General features: G+C 37.4%; 1 protein-coding gene across 3 annotated transcripts in view; it reads left to right on the top strand.

Moving 5' to 3' along the window:
* phf14 (PHD finger protein 14) overlaps positions 1–15,414 on the top strand; it is a gene marked incomplete at its 5' end in the record, with an annotated part of 136,229 nt that overhangs the window by 68,500 nt on the left and 52,315 nt on the right. For all 3 annotated transcript variants that reach the window (XM_007899722.2, XM_042346928.1, XM_042346927.1), the window contains 2 exon segments: positions 6,762–6,818; positions 6,928–7,061. In XM_007899722.2, coding sequence (XP_007897913.2) covers positions 6,762–6,818; positions 6,928–7,061 — 191 coding nt within the window.

Genomic DNA, 15,414 nt, shown 5'->3' with positions numbered 1-15,414 from the left:
GCTGTCACCAGCAGTGCCCTGGACTACTGCAGAGCCGCTTGACTCAGAAGCCAGACTACCAAAACTGCCACAGAGGGCTGGGGTCGATTCTGACATTCCTTTGCTAGGCATGTCACCTTGTAGCCAGTTCAGCTCCAAAGAGACCCTGATTACAGTCCCACAAACAGTCATGAAGTGAATGACCAATTTTTATTTGGGGGATTGTTGGACAGGGCATCAAGAGAAAATCCCTTCTCTTTTTATTAGTGCCATGAGATCATTCACATTCCCCTGAATAGGCGTACGGGATCTTGGTTTAACGTCTCATCCGAAGGATGGCATCTCTAATGATACAACATAGTTTTAGAACTGCTAGACTATGTGAGTTCAAGTCTAGATGTGGGGCTTGAGCCCACAACCTTTTGAGTTGGAGGTGAGAGTGCTACCCACTGAGCCAGGCTGACACAACTATTCCAATATTGTGCTATGACCATTAGATCCTTTGGGATTGTTAGGCAGTGAGATGAAATATATTTGCCTTATATTGGAATGAGCCTCATTTATTTGCCACACCCAAGTGACTTGTGCTGAAATCTTAAAATGCGCTTGGCAAAAATGTCATCACAGATGTATAATATCACAGCTCACAAACCATTCACTCAAGTATACATGTAACAAAACTCATTGTGTGTATTGTAGTTCAGCTGGAGTGTTCAGATTGACACCATAACCTACAGAAGTGTGAAGTGGATGCTATCACTGGGCCAGTGAAAGCTGAAGCTTGTGCTAAATATGAAATCCTGTCGATGATAGAGATTGGCCATATATAATTGAAATCATCTTATTAGTAGAGATCCACAAAAGATTGGTATGTGGTTTAGAACTGTATTTGACTCAGATATTTGTCTGTATTTCAATGATTGTTCAGTGGTGCAGTGAAATTTTGGTGTGAAGTGGCAGTTTAGTGCAGCCGCTTTTTTTTCCATCTTAATGACCTATTTGATTATTTTCAGTGAGATATACTCAATCCTAAAATTAGCCCAATGTTGGCAGTACTGGAGTTGTCAGTGTTTTTCGTGATAACTGCTCCATCTGTTGTGTGGCAGCAGCCAAGACCAAACAGATGGGCCGAAACCGCAATCTGTTAAAATATGCGAAGAAGTGTTTCTTCTCCATTACATTCTGAATGACTGTGATATAAGAACTGAATTATATTACTGTTTCTACTTCAAAATCATTATTTTGGGTTTTGGAAACTGGAGCGGTTTAGTAGCTGGCTGGGGAGTAGGCCCTGGCTAGAGATGATGAATTGATGGGTATCCTTATTTTCAATCATACAAGAGTACAGCTTTTGCAATGGACATCTTCTGTCTAGGGTAATGCACAATCGGTTTCTGAATTTCTATAATTGTTATGAGCTTTAACTTGTTACAAACTTCTATCCAAAATAATACTGGCTTCTTAAAGGATGGACATAAAAGTCATCCATCATATCAATGAAATGAGCTCCATACCAAATTCCTGGAGAGATGCATCTATCTCTCTTATTCTGAAGAAGAACAAAGATGACCTGTAGTATGTCATCTCACAGCCAATACCTATTAAACTATTACATTATATCTCAAATTCTAGCCAATTATTTGACTAATTTAATTCCCAAGTTGAATCACACAAACCAGACGCTTTTCATTTGTGAGAGGCAGTCTTTTGATAGTCTCCAATGGGGCTTTCAATATGATTCACAAAATGTGATCCTGTCATGAGACCAAATTGGATCTCTCCCTTGAGGTAGAGCAGGATTTTGAGAGAGTGGACCGTTAAAGTCTGAAAGTTGTGCTGAAGCCTATTAGATTGGGGGATGCCTTACCAAATGGATTGTTTTGATGTTCTCGCAACTTCCCTAAGCAATGGTAACTAATGGTAACTTTTTCCTTTATTTGAATTGTTGAAAGTTACTTGACAAAGTTGCCTGTTACTCACTTACATCTTGCCTTGGTCATTGAGGTTCCCCTCTATCTTTTCTCTCTTTCTTCCCTCCCCTATTCTCAAAGACATCTGAAAGGACATGACCAATTGGTCTTTTCTTCCCTTTTTACCTTTCTCTGCTTGGTAGAGATAGTGTTCTCAAATTTAATATTCTTTCCCGACTTGTTTATTTGTTCCAGATGCTTGGGGTTAACATATCTAGAAACACCTTTGAGGAGAATGAACTAGTAAAATCTCACATTTTATTTAAGGGGGATCAACGTCAGTGTAATAAGTTCTAACAGCCTATTAGACTAAGTCAGAGTGACTCACCCTATATTTGATTAATGGATTGTTCATTTGTGATACATAATGGATTGAATTTCCATGAAAGATACATTCATGGGTTGGGATTGAGGAGACTGATCCATCCCTCACATTCAGTACCTGTAGAAGTCACCATTTGCAAATCTAGACAATGAATAATTCCAATCCCAATATCTGTAGAGCACTTCTAGATACCAGTTCCAATATGGCAACAGAACTGAACTTATCTAGATCAATAAGAACATAACAATACAGCTGATTAGTCATACAAAAAGGAAGCAATAAAGTGACCAATAATTTAAAGAAGTAACACTTTTCTAAACCAACACATTTAAACATTTCAATGGAGCAGTTGCATATTTTATTTACCCTGCCCCTCACCAGTAAAGCAGTTGTATGATGCAGCGTTGGGTTACATTGGTCCACTACCAGGGAGTGAAAATAAAAATAGCTTGCCTTTTCCTATAGTTGGTTACAGATTAAAGACAGTAACTAGAGTCAGCACTTTTGGCTGGAAGTCGTCATTATCATCATCGTAAATTATATTGTTATATTGTGGGTCAGCCTTGCTCAGCTTGTAGCACTCTCGCCTCTTAATTCAGAGGGTTGTGGGTTCAAGCCCCATATCGGGACTTGAGCTCACATGATTGATGCTGATAGTCTGACAGACAGGCAGTGTGTTGCATGGTCGGAAGTGCTGTCCTTCGGCTAAGGTGTTAAATTGCTTGTCAGATGGATGCTAAAGATTTCATGGCACTTTTCAAAAAGAGAAGTGAGTTTCTCACAGTATCCTGGCCAGCCCAAATAAAAATCATTTGTTTCACAGCTGTTTCTGGGACATTACTGTGCGCAGTTGGCTGCCAAGTTCGTAAACAAATACATTTCGAGTTTACAAACAAACACTCCAGCACGGAAATAGACAACAACAACACCACGCCGATGTTTTTACTCTGTACAAGTGTTTCACCCATTCCTTCACCCTCTCATACCCTTCCAGTCCCCTCTCCCTCATGTGAATGTCTGGGTTCCTCTTGAATGCATCTATGCTATCTGATTCAACCATTGCTTCAGATGGAGAGTTCCACAATCTCGCTAATCTACGTGAAGCGCAGTACCTTCTAAATTTTCTTTTTTAGTAATAAGTCTTGCATATCAAATGGAAGGATTATTATTCCAAAGCAGTCTTGAGGAGATGCTACTTTGTTGAAAGTGAAGTCCTTCATTCAGGACAGCAACAATAACTTGCATTTATATAGAGCTCTTCATGTGGGGCAACATCTCAGTACGCTCAAAATAGTGGTGCTTGACGAAGCAAGGAGAGAGGGGAGGTGACTGTATACACGGTCGAAGAGGAAGGTCTTTAGGTGCGATCTGAAGATGGGCAGGGAAAGGCAGAGGGATTAAAGCAGAGAGTTCCAGAGTGTCAGGGCATGGTGACTCCAGGACAGGTTGGGGAGAGGAGTGTTGTCTGGGGAGAGGAGATAAGATAGTGTTATCTAGTGGCAGGTTGTATAAAATCATTGTAGATCAGGAAACATTTATACAGAACTTTACTGTGGGAGATATTTCAACAAGGTAAAGTCAGTGATTGTGTAAATTGTAGCAGCGAGCTTGATTATGTTTTTTTCTTGTTGCAGGCTTTCACATACAGTATTTACTTAATACATAGATGATTGGGTTTTCAACTAAGTCATTAGGTTTACAATTCTTACACTGAATAGCTGTGAATTAATAACTATTTAATATAACAAGATATATTTGGCTGCAGTTAAATATTGTTTTTTTATGGGAGTATATCTGTACTTTTAACTTACACAATATGTATAGGCTTCAGGGCATTTCCAACTACAATTAGCCATATTTCACCGCAATTCCTTACACATAAAATCAGTTTCCTCACTGGGACACATAGACAACATGGTTTAGCTGTTGTTTGCCATTGTAAAGGGTGCAAATCAAAAAACATAAAAGCCGACAATTGAAACCAGCTCTTTGGTGAGTTTCTAGAAGTGAGATGTGTCAGATGGGCCTCACATTGTGCCAGCTAAAGTTGCTTTAGCATCTGGCATGTGTCGGCACAAACCCCATCCAAAAATATTTACCCTTGAAACAAAAGAAAAGTCGTTTCACTTCCCACCCACACACAAAAATAAATAAAGTAATAAATAAGTGCAGCAATGTTTTTGGCTGCGACTTGCTCCATCCTGTTGGAAAAATGGGGCACAAATTATAAAAAGGGACGTGTCGCCAATTAACAGTTGTCTGGCTTATCTCTTATTGAATGACTGCAGTGGTCAGTTTGGTGGATGGATTCAGTGATGGAGCAAAGGAAGTGGGGAACAAGTAGGAGGCTATGTTTATTAAGAGTGGAGGGTAAGGGTAGGAATGTAGGCCTGGAGCGATTGCGTAGGCAGAGTGAGGGTTTGCCCACAGAAAGATTTCAAGGACAGGTCAGGAATCTCAAACTGATCACATGAAGCACTGGAAACCAATGGAGATTGACAAGGACGAGGGACAAAAGTTGATGTACTGACAGTTGGGCCACTCCTCCAGTTGTTGTATTTACTTTGCAGTTATGCCAGTTCTAAGTACCAGATTCTCTATGTGCATGTGCTTCCATTGTGAACTGCATGAACATTTGGCATGGCATTGATATGAGAATTGTATCTGCAGGTTAAATGTAGTGAGTGTCAGCATCTCCACTGGAATTGCTGAGCTGGCTGATTAGTGTTTGACCTACTGTGCTTTATCTGCATTTTCCATATTTTTGTTTTTTAGTTTTTCATCAGTTTTTTGTAACTGTGCCTTATTCTTTGTGATAGTAAAATGAAGGTCTGGTTTGTGGGCTGATGCTTTAAGATAATTTCATAATTCTGATTGGGTTGAGATATCTTACTAATATGAAACACTGATACTGGATGCTGCAGAGATGTATTTTATACCTCACCTTTTTAACCAACTTCTTTTTAAAATAGCCAATACAATAAAATATCGCATGCCACTTAATAGCTGTTTTGAGCAGGGTTTACTATTTAAGACAATACTCTGGTACATTCTGCAATATTGTACAATGTGTTGTATTGTCTGACTAAAGTTGGCGATCTGAAATCTGAAGTTGTGTAGAAGATTCTCCTTAAAATTGGCAGGAAGGAATTTGCCCATCATATTTTGAACACTGTATTTAAAGCTTTTAAAAGTAACCTACATCTAATCATAGAATTATACAGCACAGAAGGAGGCCTTTGAAAAGAGCTATCCAATTGAATCTGTTCTCCCCAAAACCCTGCAATCTTGTGCTCCCCAAATAATGACCTACTTCTCTCTTAAAAGTTGTTATCGAATCGGCTTCCACAACCCTTTCAGGTAATGCATTCCAGATTCAAACAAATCGCTGTGTGAAAAAATCCTCCTCATCTCCCCTCAGTTTCTTTTAACAACTATTTTAAATCAGTGTCCTCAAGTTTCCAACCCACTCATCAGTGGAAATGGTTTCTCCTTTTTCACCCTATCGAACCCCCTCATAATTTTGAAAACTTTATTAAGTCTCCTCTTAACCTTCCTTGCTCAAAGGAGAATAATCCTAGCTTCTCTAGCCTCTCCTGATAACTAAAGTCCCTCATTTATGGTACCATCCTGGTAAATCTCCTTTGCACCCTCTACAATGGCTTGACATCATTCCTAAATTGTGGTGCCCAGAACTGAACACAGTACTCTCGCTGAGGCCTAACCAGTGTTTTATAATAGGCCAACAAATACTTGAAGAAATTCAACATTATTTAAAGAACTAACATTCAGTATACATTCAGGTACAGTATTGGTAACAAAATAAAGTGAGGCTGATGTCTCCAGTCTAAGGAAGAGACACAGAACAGAAATCGAAAGGTTTTACAATTGACAACAACTGTTGAGAACAGATAAATTCTCAAGTGGTGCTTTCAATGATTTTTTTACTATAATTAACTACTGGGGAAGAGAATGCTTCAATTGTTTGCTGCTTTTTTATTTAGATCTATGATGCAGGAAACCATCCAAGAGAGCCCTCTGCCTGTGAAAGTCGAACATTGGTTGAAGTTAGGGTTTCAGTACATTTTGAGTTTATGTATATCATACAGTCAACTGGAGGTCTTACGCAGACCACAGCATAAATCTACATCAGTTGTCTGCTGCATTTTTCTGTGTTGCAAATGTCAGGAGCTATATTAAATGATTGCGCGAAATAAAATTTGTGTTTTTGGAGGGGAAAGATTCACAGCCCTATTATCAATTTTCGGTCAGATTACGGTGTGTTAGTTCCTAAACTGTATTGGTTTATTCATGATTTAGAAAGTTATACAGACCCTGGTGATTAACAGATGATTGCAGACAGTGGAATTTAATTCTGAAACTGTGCAGCTTTTCACTCTTAAAGCATTGACTGAGAAAATATACTAGTACAAAATGTACCAGTATAAAATGTACAGATTTAAGACGTATTCTGTTTTGTTTTTCAGAAAAGTAGAGGCCAAAAACGAAAGCGTGGAACCAGTTCTGATGGAGAAAAAAATGAGGTTTGTATTTCACTTGGACTCTGCTTTTTTTATATATTTGAACAAATCAATTTTCATATTGCATAAATGGCCTCTGGGGAAAAAAAAATATTTTGCCGTGAATGTCTAGGAACCAACTCCTCCTCGAGCCAGAAGACGTCGACAGGCATCCTCTTCCTCATTTCCAAAAAGACCAAAATCAGAAGATTCGAGAACAGAATGTGCTACATGTAAGGGGCCTGGAGACAATGAAAACTTAGTCAGGTAGGTATTTTGCAGAGATTGCTCCTAATGCTCATATCTCTATCTTTGTTACGGCTATAATTAGGTACTAATGAAGTAAATCGAAATACAACAACCTGCTAAAAATCAGATTCTGTGGAGAAACATTACTTTGGAAAAGTAGATTGATCCTGCTTATTGAACTGCCACACACATGGACACTGTAGATTTAGATGTAATTAAGAAGGATAATCTGTTTTATACATCATGGAGGAGGATTAATTCCTCCTTGTCAGGTTGGTTGTCAATGCATGGTAACAACAGGTCACAATGATAAACAAACAATCGAATTGAAGTACTTTGCGTTCTGTATTAAGTAAAGCCCATTCAGAGTAGCTAATAATCAATGGGTTTGTTTGCTTCTCACATCCAGTCATTTCTGATTTGGATTGCAGGGCATAACGTGTCTGGTTGGCACTTTTCCCTGTTTAACAGAGAAACTGGACAAAATCATTTCAAAAGTTTGGTGCCAGAATCCTAAGCATCTTGTCAACGATTCTACTTAAGCATGAGGTTTATATGAAATTCTGGAAAAATATTGGTTCAGTGCAAACATTTTAGTTTGTATAGAATTAAATGATTATCAGTATGCTAGTGGTAAACTAGAAAAGTACTTTGCTTTCTAGACTCACACATAAAAAATAGCTTCTTGAGAAGGTACTGAAGAACTGCTGCTGCCAACAGAACCATACGAAGCTTGAGTCACTCACTGCCTGAGGAAAGGAGAGATAGGGAAAGAAACTTGAGGTTGAGAAGAATTTAATATTGTAAACTTTCTTCAGCTGTATTTACTAATGTGTTTGGATAATAGATGATAAATGTTCACTGGTTTTAATGAGATTGTCATTTATATTTAGTCAAATTTGTTCCCATTTATACTGTTATATAATGTTTACTGGGCCTTGCGAAACAATGACAGGTCATACATAGTTCAAATGTTTTTAATGTTTAACATTGATCATATGGTACTTCATTTTGATAGGATGTAGTTGTGACCAAATGTTACTTGCTTTTAGATAGAGCAGATATGAAGATTAACCATATAAAAGATTGGACTATACTGACAACATAGTCTATATATAGTAGTGAAGTAATAAGCAGCATTATAATACACTATTAAAAAATAAATCCATCTCATATGTCAGTTTAATTTCAATGTTTATTCCCTAGCAAAGGGATAGTTACCATGCCAATTGATGCCAGTTCATTTTTATCTTTATTTATGAGAACCCTCCAAGGCTAGTTTTAAATTTAAGGTCAACGTTAGTTATTCAAAGATCCTAGAAACTGTCCGTTATAGTACAGATAAAAATGTGGAAATCCACAATCTCTCCAATACCCCAAAAGAGAACGACAGGTTATCATGATTCTAAATTAGTATTCATGACACCATAGATTTGTTATACATTTTAAGCTTGTATTTATATAAAAAAAGCTCTCATAACCTAAATTTGTAAAGAAGTGCTTTAAAGGTTTGGTCTCTAATGAATTATTTATGAAAACTAACTGGTTTAAAATCCCGCATGCACTTATAGTTTTACCAAACTTGTGTTCATTTTGTGACTGACTATTAATTGTGCACAAGATGACAGATTGAATTACAACAATAGTCCTCATATTATCTATTCCACAACAACTTGCCTTGTATAGTGCCTTGTGGGTGGGGGTAGGAGGAAGGTGACTGAAGGAGGCATCAAAGAGGTAGGACTTTTAGAATCTAAAAGCAAAGAGGTAATGCTAAACTTATATAAATTGTTAGTTTTATATTTGTGTCCAGTAATGGTCACTCCACTTTAGGAAAAATGTCAAGGCGATAGAGGAGGATGCAGAGGAGATTTACCTCATAGACACGGTGAGCCGAGTGGCCTTCCTCCTGCCGTGGATTTCTAAGGTTCTACATAGTCATAGAAATTTACAGAAAAGAAGATCATTCAACCCATTGTATCAGCTTCACATCCCCCATTGTCAGTTGGGCTTTGCCTCTCTCTGGAACTGGATTGTGGAGTCCCTATGACTGGCCTTCCCTCACCTCCTCCAAGATCTGCCTTAACATCTTCCTCGTTGACTGTGCTTTTGGCCCATTTTAGGGGCCTCATCCCTCACTCCTCAACCTCCACCCCAGCTCTCGTGCAAATTCTGGATTGTCCAGCACCTTGGGATGTCCTCCCGACATGAAAGTCACTATATAAATGTAAATTTGTATTGTATTTTTTTAAAAATCCAATTTTGTTCTTAAATATATACTCATTTAAAAAATGGTATAAGTTATACAATAAGAATGTTTTATGGACAAACAAAAATGTATTCAGTCATTTTTCATAACAACGTAAGAATTTATTAGGCAGAAGAAGACCTAAGGTCCATCCAGTTCTCCTTCCACCATCCTGGTGGTCACATGACATGTCGTGTCCCAAACTATATACTGTTAAGAAAATTCTAACAATACGGTATACCGAGATATTATTTCCGAACAGTAATCCACCTAATTAGTTTTTGAAGGAATCAACACTTTCTGCTTCCATCTCACTAAGGAGCTTGTTCCATACGTTTACTACTCACTCACTGAAGTAGTGTTTCCATAGATTTGTTCTTAATTTACCCCCCTTCAATCGCAGGCCGTGTCCTCTGGTCCTACTGTTCAGTACAAGATAAAACAGTTTGTCGTGGTCTACATTATCAAGTCCCTGTAGAATCTTAAAAACCCTAATCATATCACCCCTCAATCTTCTCTTTTCCAGTGTGAACATGCCCAATTTCCCTAATCGCTCCTCATAGTCTAGTCCCTCCATCCCCTCAATCGTTTTGTTTGCCCAACGCTGTATCCTCTCAATTGCTGCAATATCCTTTTTGTACTGCGGTGACCAGAACTACACACAGTATTCCAAGTGCGATTGCACCAGTGATTTATAAAGTGGCAGGATTACCCACTATTTCAGCTCAATATTGCCCTTTTAATACAGCCCAGCATCTGGTTTGCCTAACTCACTGCTACTGAGCACTGTTGCAATAGCTTCAATTTATTATCGATCAGGTTCTTAGGTCCTTTTCATTCTCCGTACAGCTTATTTTCTTTCCATTTAAATAATAGTCACTTCTTGGATTTTTTGTCCCCATGTGAAACATTTTGCATTTCTCTACATTCAAATTAATCTACCATCAATCTGCTCAATTCCCAAGTATGTTCCGGCACAGGCACAATGGTCCAAATGGCCTCCTTTTGTGCTGTAAAGTTCTATGATTCTATGTTCAAGTCCTCCAGGATGAACCTATCCTGTTCATCTTCGCAGTCTACCACCTTCATTAGGTTTGTGTCATCTGCTCCAGGTCATTCATGAAGATTTTAAATAAAAGAGGGGACCTGTGGAACTCCACTTGTAACATTCTCCCAGCCTGATGAAATTCCCTGTATCACCACCTCTGGATTCGATCGGTCAGCCAGCTACATATACATTTCAAGATACTTTGTCTGATTCCGCTTTTGTTTATTTTCAGTTCACCTAGTTGGACCACAGCTATTGTACTGTTGTAATAATATCAGAATCATGCGTCAGCAGCAGTCCTTGTGATCTTTCCAGCTTTAATATGGTGGAGTGGTCAAAGGTGATAACATTTGACTTTAGGATTCAGGTGATCAATCTTTGAATATAATTCAGCAGTTGGTAAGTCACTAAGCCTTCACAGATGGTCATCTGTAAATTTAGTTTTAATGATTTAATTAGCGGTGACAATGTAGTGCAGTGATTGAATAGGAAGTGACTCGGGCATTATTTCCTGCATTCTGCACAACCTACCTGTTCTTATGAATTGACCCGTGCAAGAGCAAGTTGCGTTATTAACAGGTTTGGACTGTACTTCTAAGACTACCTGCTATTGCAGTGCTAATCATTTCTTGCTTTTTTATAATCTGTTTTCTCACAGTAGAAGCGCAATTAGGTGTCTTGTCTTTTTTTGTTACCATAGCAACACTTGGTTAGTAATATACTCCTCGATTTTCACAAATGCTTTGGTACAGCCAAGCTTCTGACATGGTTGCTATTTTGCTTATTTGATGGATTTAAAAAAGAATGTGCGACAGTGACAGGAACATGGTTTGAGCACACTTCGGTTACAAGGCTATAGCTGTGCTCCTGTCACCCATACTTCTGTCCTGTATGGTTTGTCACCACTGCTGACAGGTGTCATATATTTCTCCAAAAGCTGGGTTCTGTAGGTTTTATATAATATATAAATGTTAGGTAAGTTTCCTAGAAGACCTGAAAAGCTCTATATAAAATGCAAGGATTATTATTATTATTATTATTATATTCTTGTATACATACTTATATATATTCCTTTACATTCCTTTACAAGTCTGTTTTGTTTTGGGAGTGTATGCATGTGGTATTGCACTTGGATTATTTAAAACGAATAATCTTCCTTGTAATTAGATTTAATGGCATCTAAACACATTGAATGATCGCAGCATTTCACAGCTTATTAGTCAGTTGTTGTGACTCATTTTCTATTGTAGGCAAACGTAGCAGCAATTTACATTAACAAGGTTCCACAAACAGCCATGATGTAAATGACCAGTTTATCTGAAGGTTTCTTAGGCAGCACATAGGTGGATACCCCCTTCATTTTACAAATATTACCCTGGGATCTTTAGTGTTCACCTAAACAGGAAGATAACTGTCTATCTGAATATGACATCAATTGTAGCATTATTACTGATTCAGAATTTGAAAAATATATTTTGTGGTCAGGCATGTATGTGAAACCCCATCATCATATATCCAAACTAGACGTAGGGTTCTTGTGTTTGGAATAGAATTCACCTTCTTTCCTCAGAGGAATGCATCCTGCTTACCTAATTCTGGGGAGTATTAGGAACGGGTCATCAATAGCCAAGGTTTGGGAACTTAAGACTGTGTTTTGGGATGCTGCTGGAATTTAACCAGCTAAAACTCTATAGTTTGCCATTGAAAGCAGTCTGGCAAGCTTCCGGCTGCTTGTTCAGCTAAGACTACCCTACCTGTTAGGGATTTGGCTCTCAAGATTAACAGGGCTGAATGTGAACAGTCTCTCCCCCCAGAATGACCTTCCCACCATACCAATGAGGCTGGTTGGCTGATCTGACATGTACCTGCATAAATGTGCTATATAATTGCAATTTCCTATTTCGCAGAGTCAAAAATAGAATTTATTATTTGGCCATTTCAAATCAGATTAAAGTATGACAATTTATTTGCCACTTTGTGGGAACTGCCTCCAATATGGTCTATTTTCCCTGTGGCGTTACCATCTGGGTCCTGTAGTTTAGTGGTTAGAGCACTCGCCTCGCAAGCGAGTGGACCTGGGTTCCATTCCCGGGCAGGATGAAACGTTGGGCAAGTTTCCTTACAACAATAACAGTTTACATTTGTATAGAGCCTTTCACATCAGGAGGACATTCCAAGGCACTGGACAGTCAGGGATCACCACCACAAGCTTCTATTTACCAAGCAATAGGTAGGAACCCGGTTGTTAGTTGATTAGCGGATCGCTTTTCCGGGTGTAATAATCCCTTCAAAAAAAATAATAATAACGATTGTTTGTGGGACACTGCTGTGCACAATTGCCTGCCGCTTTCGACCACCAAATATACAGGCAATTCACTTTACAGTAAATTCTGTGAAGTGCTTTGAGACGTCTTGAAGACGTGAAAAAGCACAAAATCAAATGCAAGTATTGTTACAAATTGGTGTGACACTTGTGATTTATTTCCATGAAAAAAGATTTTCCCACTAGGATTCACAACAATCGTGTTTTAGACCTTACCGACTCAAACTTAAACAAGAGATGTGAACAAACAATTCTGATTTAATTACTTTACACAGTTAATGGTGAAAATGTGGTTTAGACTATCCAGGGAGTTGGTGTAGACAGATTTTATTAGCAATATCAGGAGGGATTTATTAAGATATTTGGCAAATAAATCGATTAAGGTGTATGAGAGAGAGCTGTGTACAATTAGATATGTTTTATATAGTTGTGATTGACCAGGTGATTTGCAATGGTCTTTTCCAGCCCTGCATACTCCTATGTTCATATCCCAATTACTGATCATTTGGCAAACATTTGAAAATGTTTGGTATATTTCATGAAATGTATAATGCCTTTACAGTCATAATTGGAAAGAAAAAATATATGCCTACCAGCAAATACTGTTTAATGCTATTCTATATACAGACATTGTTGGCTCTGCTATCCTTTGCATAGTCAGAAAAAGAAGCATTTCAATAGTTAAGTGAATTTGGTGAAGGACCTTCAGCATTTAATACTCTCTTAAACAACCTCTCAAAACAATTCATTTCAGTAAGTCCCTTTGCTTTCTTAATTTGTTTGAGTCCTGCTGTGGAGTAACTTGTATTTTGTATATTTGAATTCTGTTTAACTGCTTCGGTATACTCTTATTTCCCCAACTATAGTAAACTGTGTACTATTGGGCACCTTCACTGATCTTAAACTCACAAGGATTCACATGCTGCTTAAAAGAAAACTGATTTTTTTTATCACCTATAACTATTAGCAAATATGAATACAAATTGAATCAAATGATTGTTCTGAAAGAATTGTAAAAATAAATCAAATCAGCACAAGAAAGCACGAGTCTGTGCACATGCAGTAGTTTGTAATCACTATTTACAACATGTTGTAAACCTACATTCTTAAATCCTCATCATGCTCCATTGGTAGAAAGAAAGCAAGCATCTTCTTTGAATCCTCTGCCTCAACCAGCACATGGTTTTACTTCAATACAAATTGGTGTGTTTATGAAAGAAGAGGGAGGGTTGGAAGGCAACAACAACTAAAAGGTTAATTTATTTTTTAAAAATATGATATTAATATTATATTCTTACATTTTATTTGCTTTTTCAATGAGCTTTTTCAATTTGCTTTTTCAATGTTCTTTAGTGCAGAATTTCATTTGTGAATTTATTTTCTATCAGCATTGTTCTCATTCCCTCCATTCTGTATCTTTTTTTAGTATGGCTATTTAAAAGAGAGAGTTCTCTTTATTCCATTGTCACCATTTTAATTAGTTTGTGGACATTATCGTTACCTGCTTTTCTTTAACATCATTCATTTTTCCTTGGACTTTAATTGCTTAGCTCTTCACATGTGGAACTTGCAGGGATAGAGCATCGCATTGGAGAGCCAGGGACATAAAACAAATGTGGGAAACTTGCATGAATTGTAGATTTTAAAATCCAAGAGAAAGCAAAACAGAAAAAGAGGTCTGATTGATAATATTCATAGTGGGAAATTCTACTCTCCAGGCTTTTTTTTTAATCGGGATTTTTCAGGATTTTAGAAATTGCAATTAGCCATTTTCCGAATATTGCAAATTCTATGGCTTTTGGAAGTCAAAACTTGTACTGTTGCAATTATCACAAATGAAACCTCAGAACTGAGGAAATTATATTTAAAGTCTGAATAAGCTTGGTGATGATGGAAATGAAATTTAATTAAATATTGTGCATTAATAAATACTGGGAAGTGGATTCCGTGATTACATCTCAACTTAGACTTTGGGTTGTACTGCTGTAAGCAGCTGAATTGCTGTTGAGAAGCTTTCTGCTAGCATAGTGCTTTTATAAAAAATTATCTGCTGGTTAGATAAAATATTTTATTGAGACCCCAAATCTGCCAGCAGACTGGCAAGATGCCCAGTGAAAATCATTGCATCTTATCCAATTTCAAAACCTAATTCTCAATCTCATTTGTGGTACAGATCCATATTTCTTTCGAAAGCTTCCTTTTTTTTGAGACATTAGAACCAATAAATGACCCAGTGAAGAATACAACCGCAATAATAAATATTATTTAAAAAAATTGTTTCTGTAAAAGCTGAGTAACATAAAACAGAATAGTTTTCAGACCAAATTGCTGTATTTGTGGAACAACTGGGTAACAGATTTCTTTCTGCTTTTATGCTATACTTTTGGAATCAATCTGTTGCCCTTGTGGCTACTATCTTGCAAATGTATGTGTCGTACCAAATGGGCAAATCACATTGGTACATGAAAGATGTAATCTTGCACCTGTAGAATGTAGCCTGCAGCAGTATAATACTCGCCAGGGAAGTATTACAAAGCCATTAAGGTTTACAAGAACACCAACTTGCATTTATATAACGCCATTCACACGAGGTAGTGTCTCGGAGGACTTAACATTTAATATAAAATAATATAGGTTTAACTTGATAGGATTAACTTTATAAATTTTATTTAATATAGGTTTAACATTTAATATAATTGAATATATGTTGAAATCAAAATTATAGGGTTCAAGGAGTAATCATATGTACATC

Source organism: Callorhinchus milii, unplaced genomic scaffold (genome assembly GCF_018977255.1).
Source record: "Callorhinchus milii isolate IMCB2004 unplaced genomic scaffold, IMCB_Cmil_1.0 Scaffold2, whole genome shotgun sequence".
In the NCBI taxonomy this organism is placed as follows: domain Eukaryota; kingdom Metazoa; phylum Chordata; class Chondrichthyes; order Chimaeriformes; family Callorhinchidae; genus Callorhinchus; species Callorhinchus milii.
The sequence above is the reverse complement of the archived record's forward strand: the minus strand, read 5'-3'. Positions and strand labels throughout refer to the sequence as shown.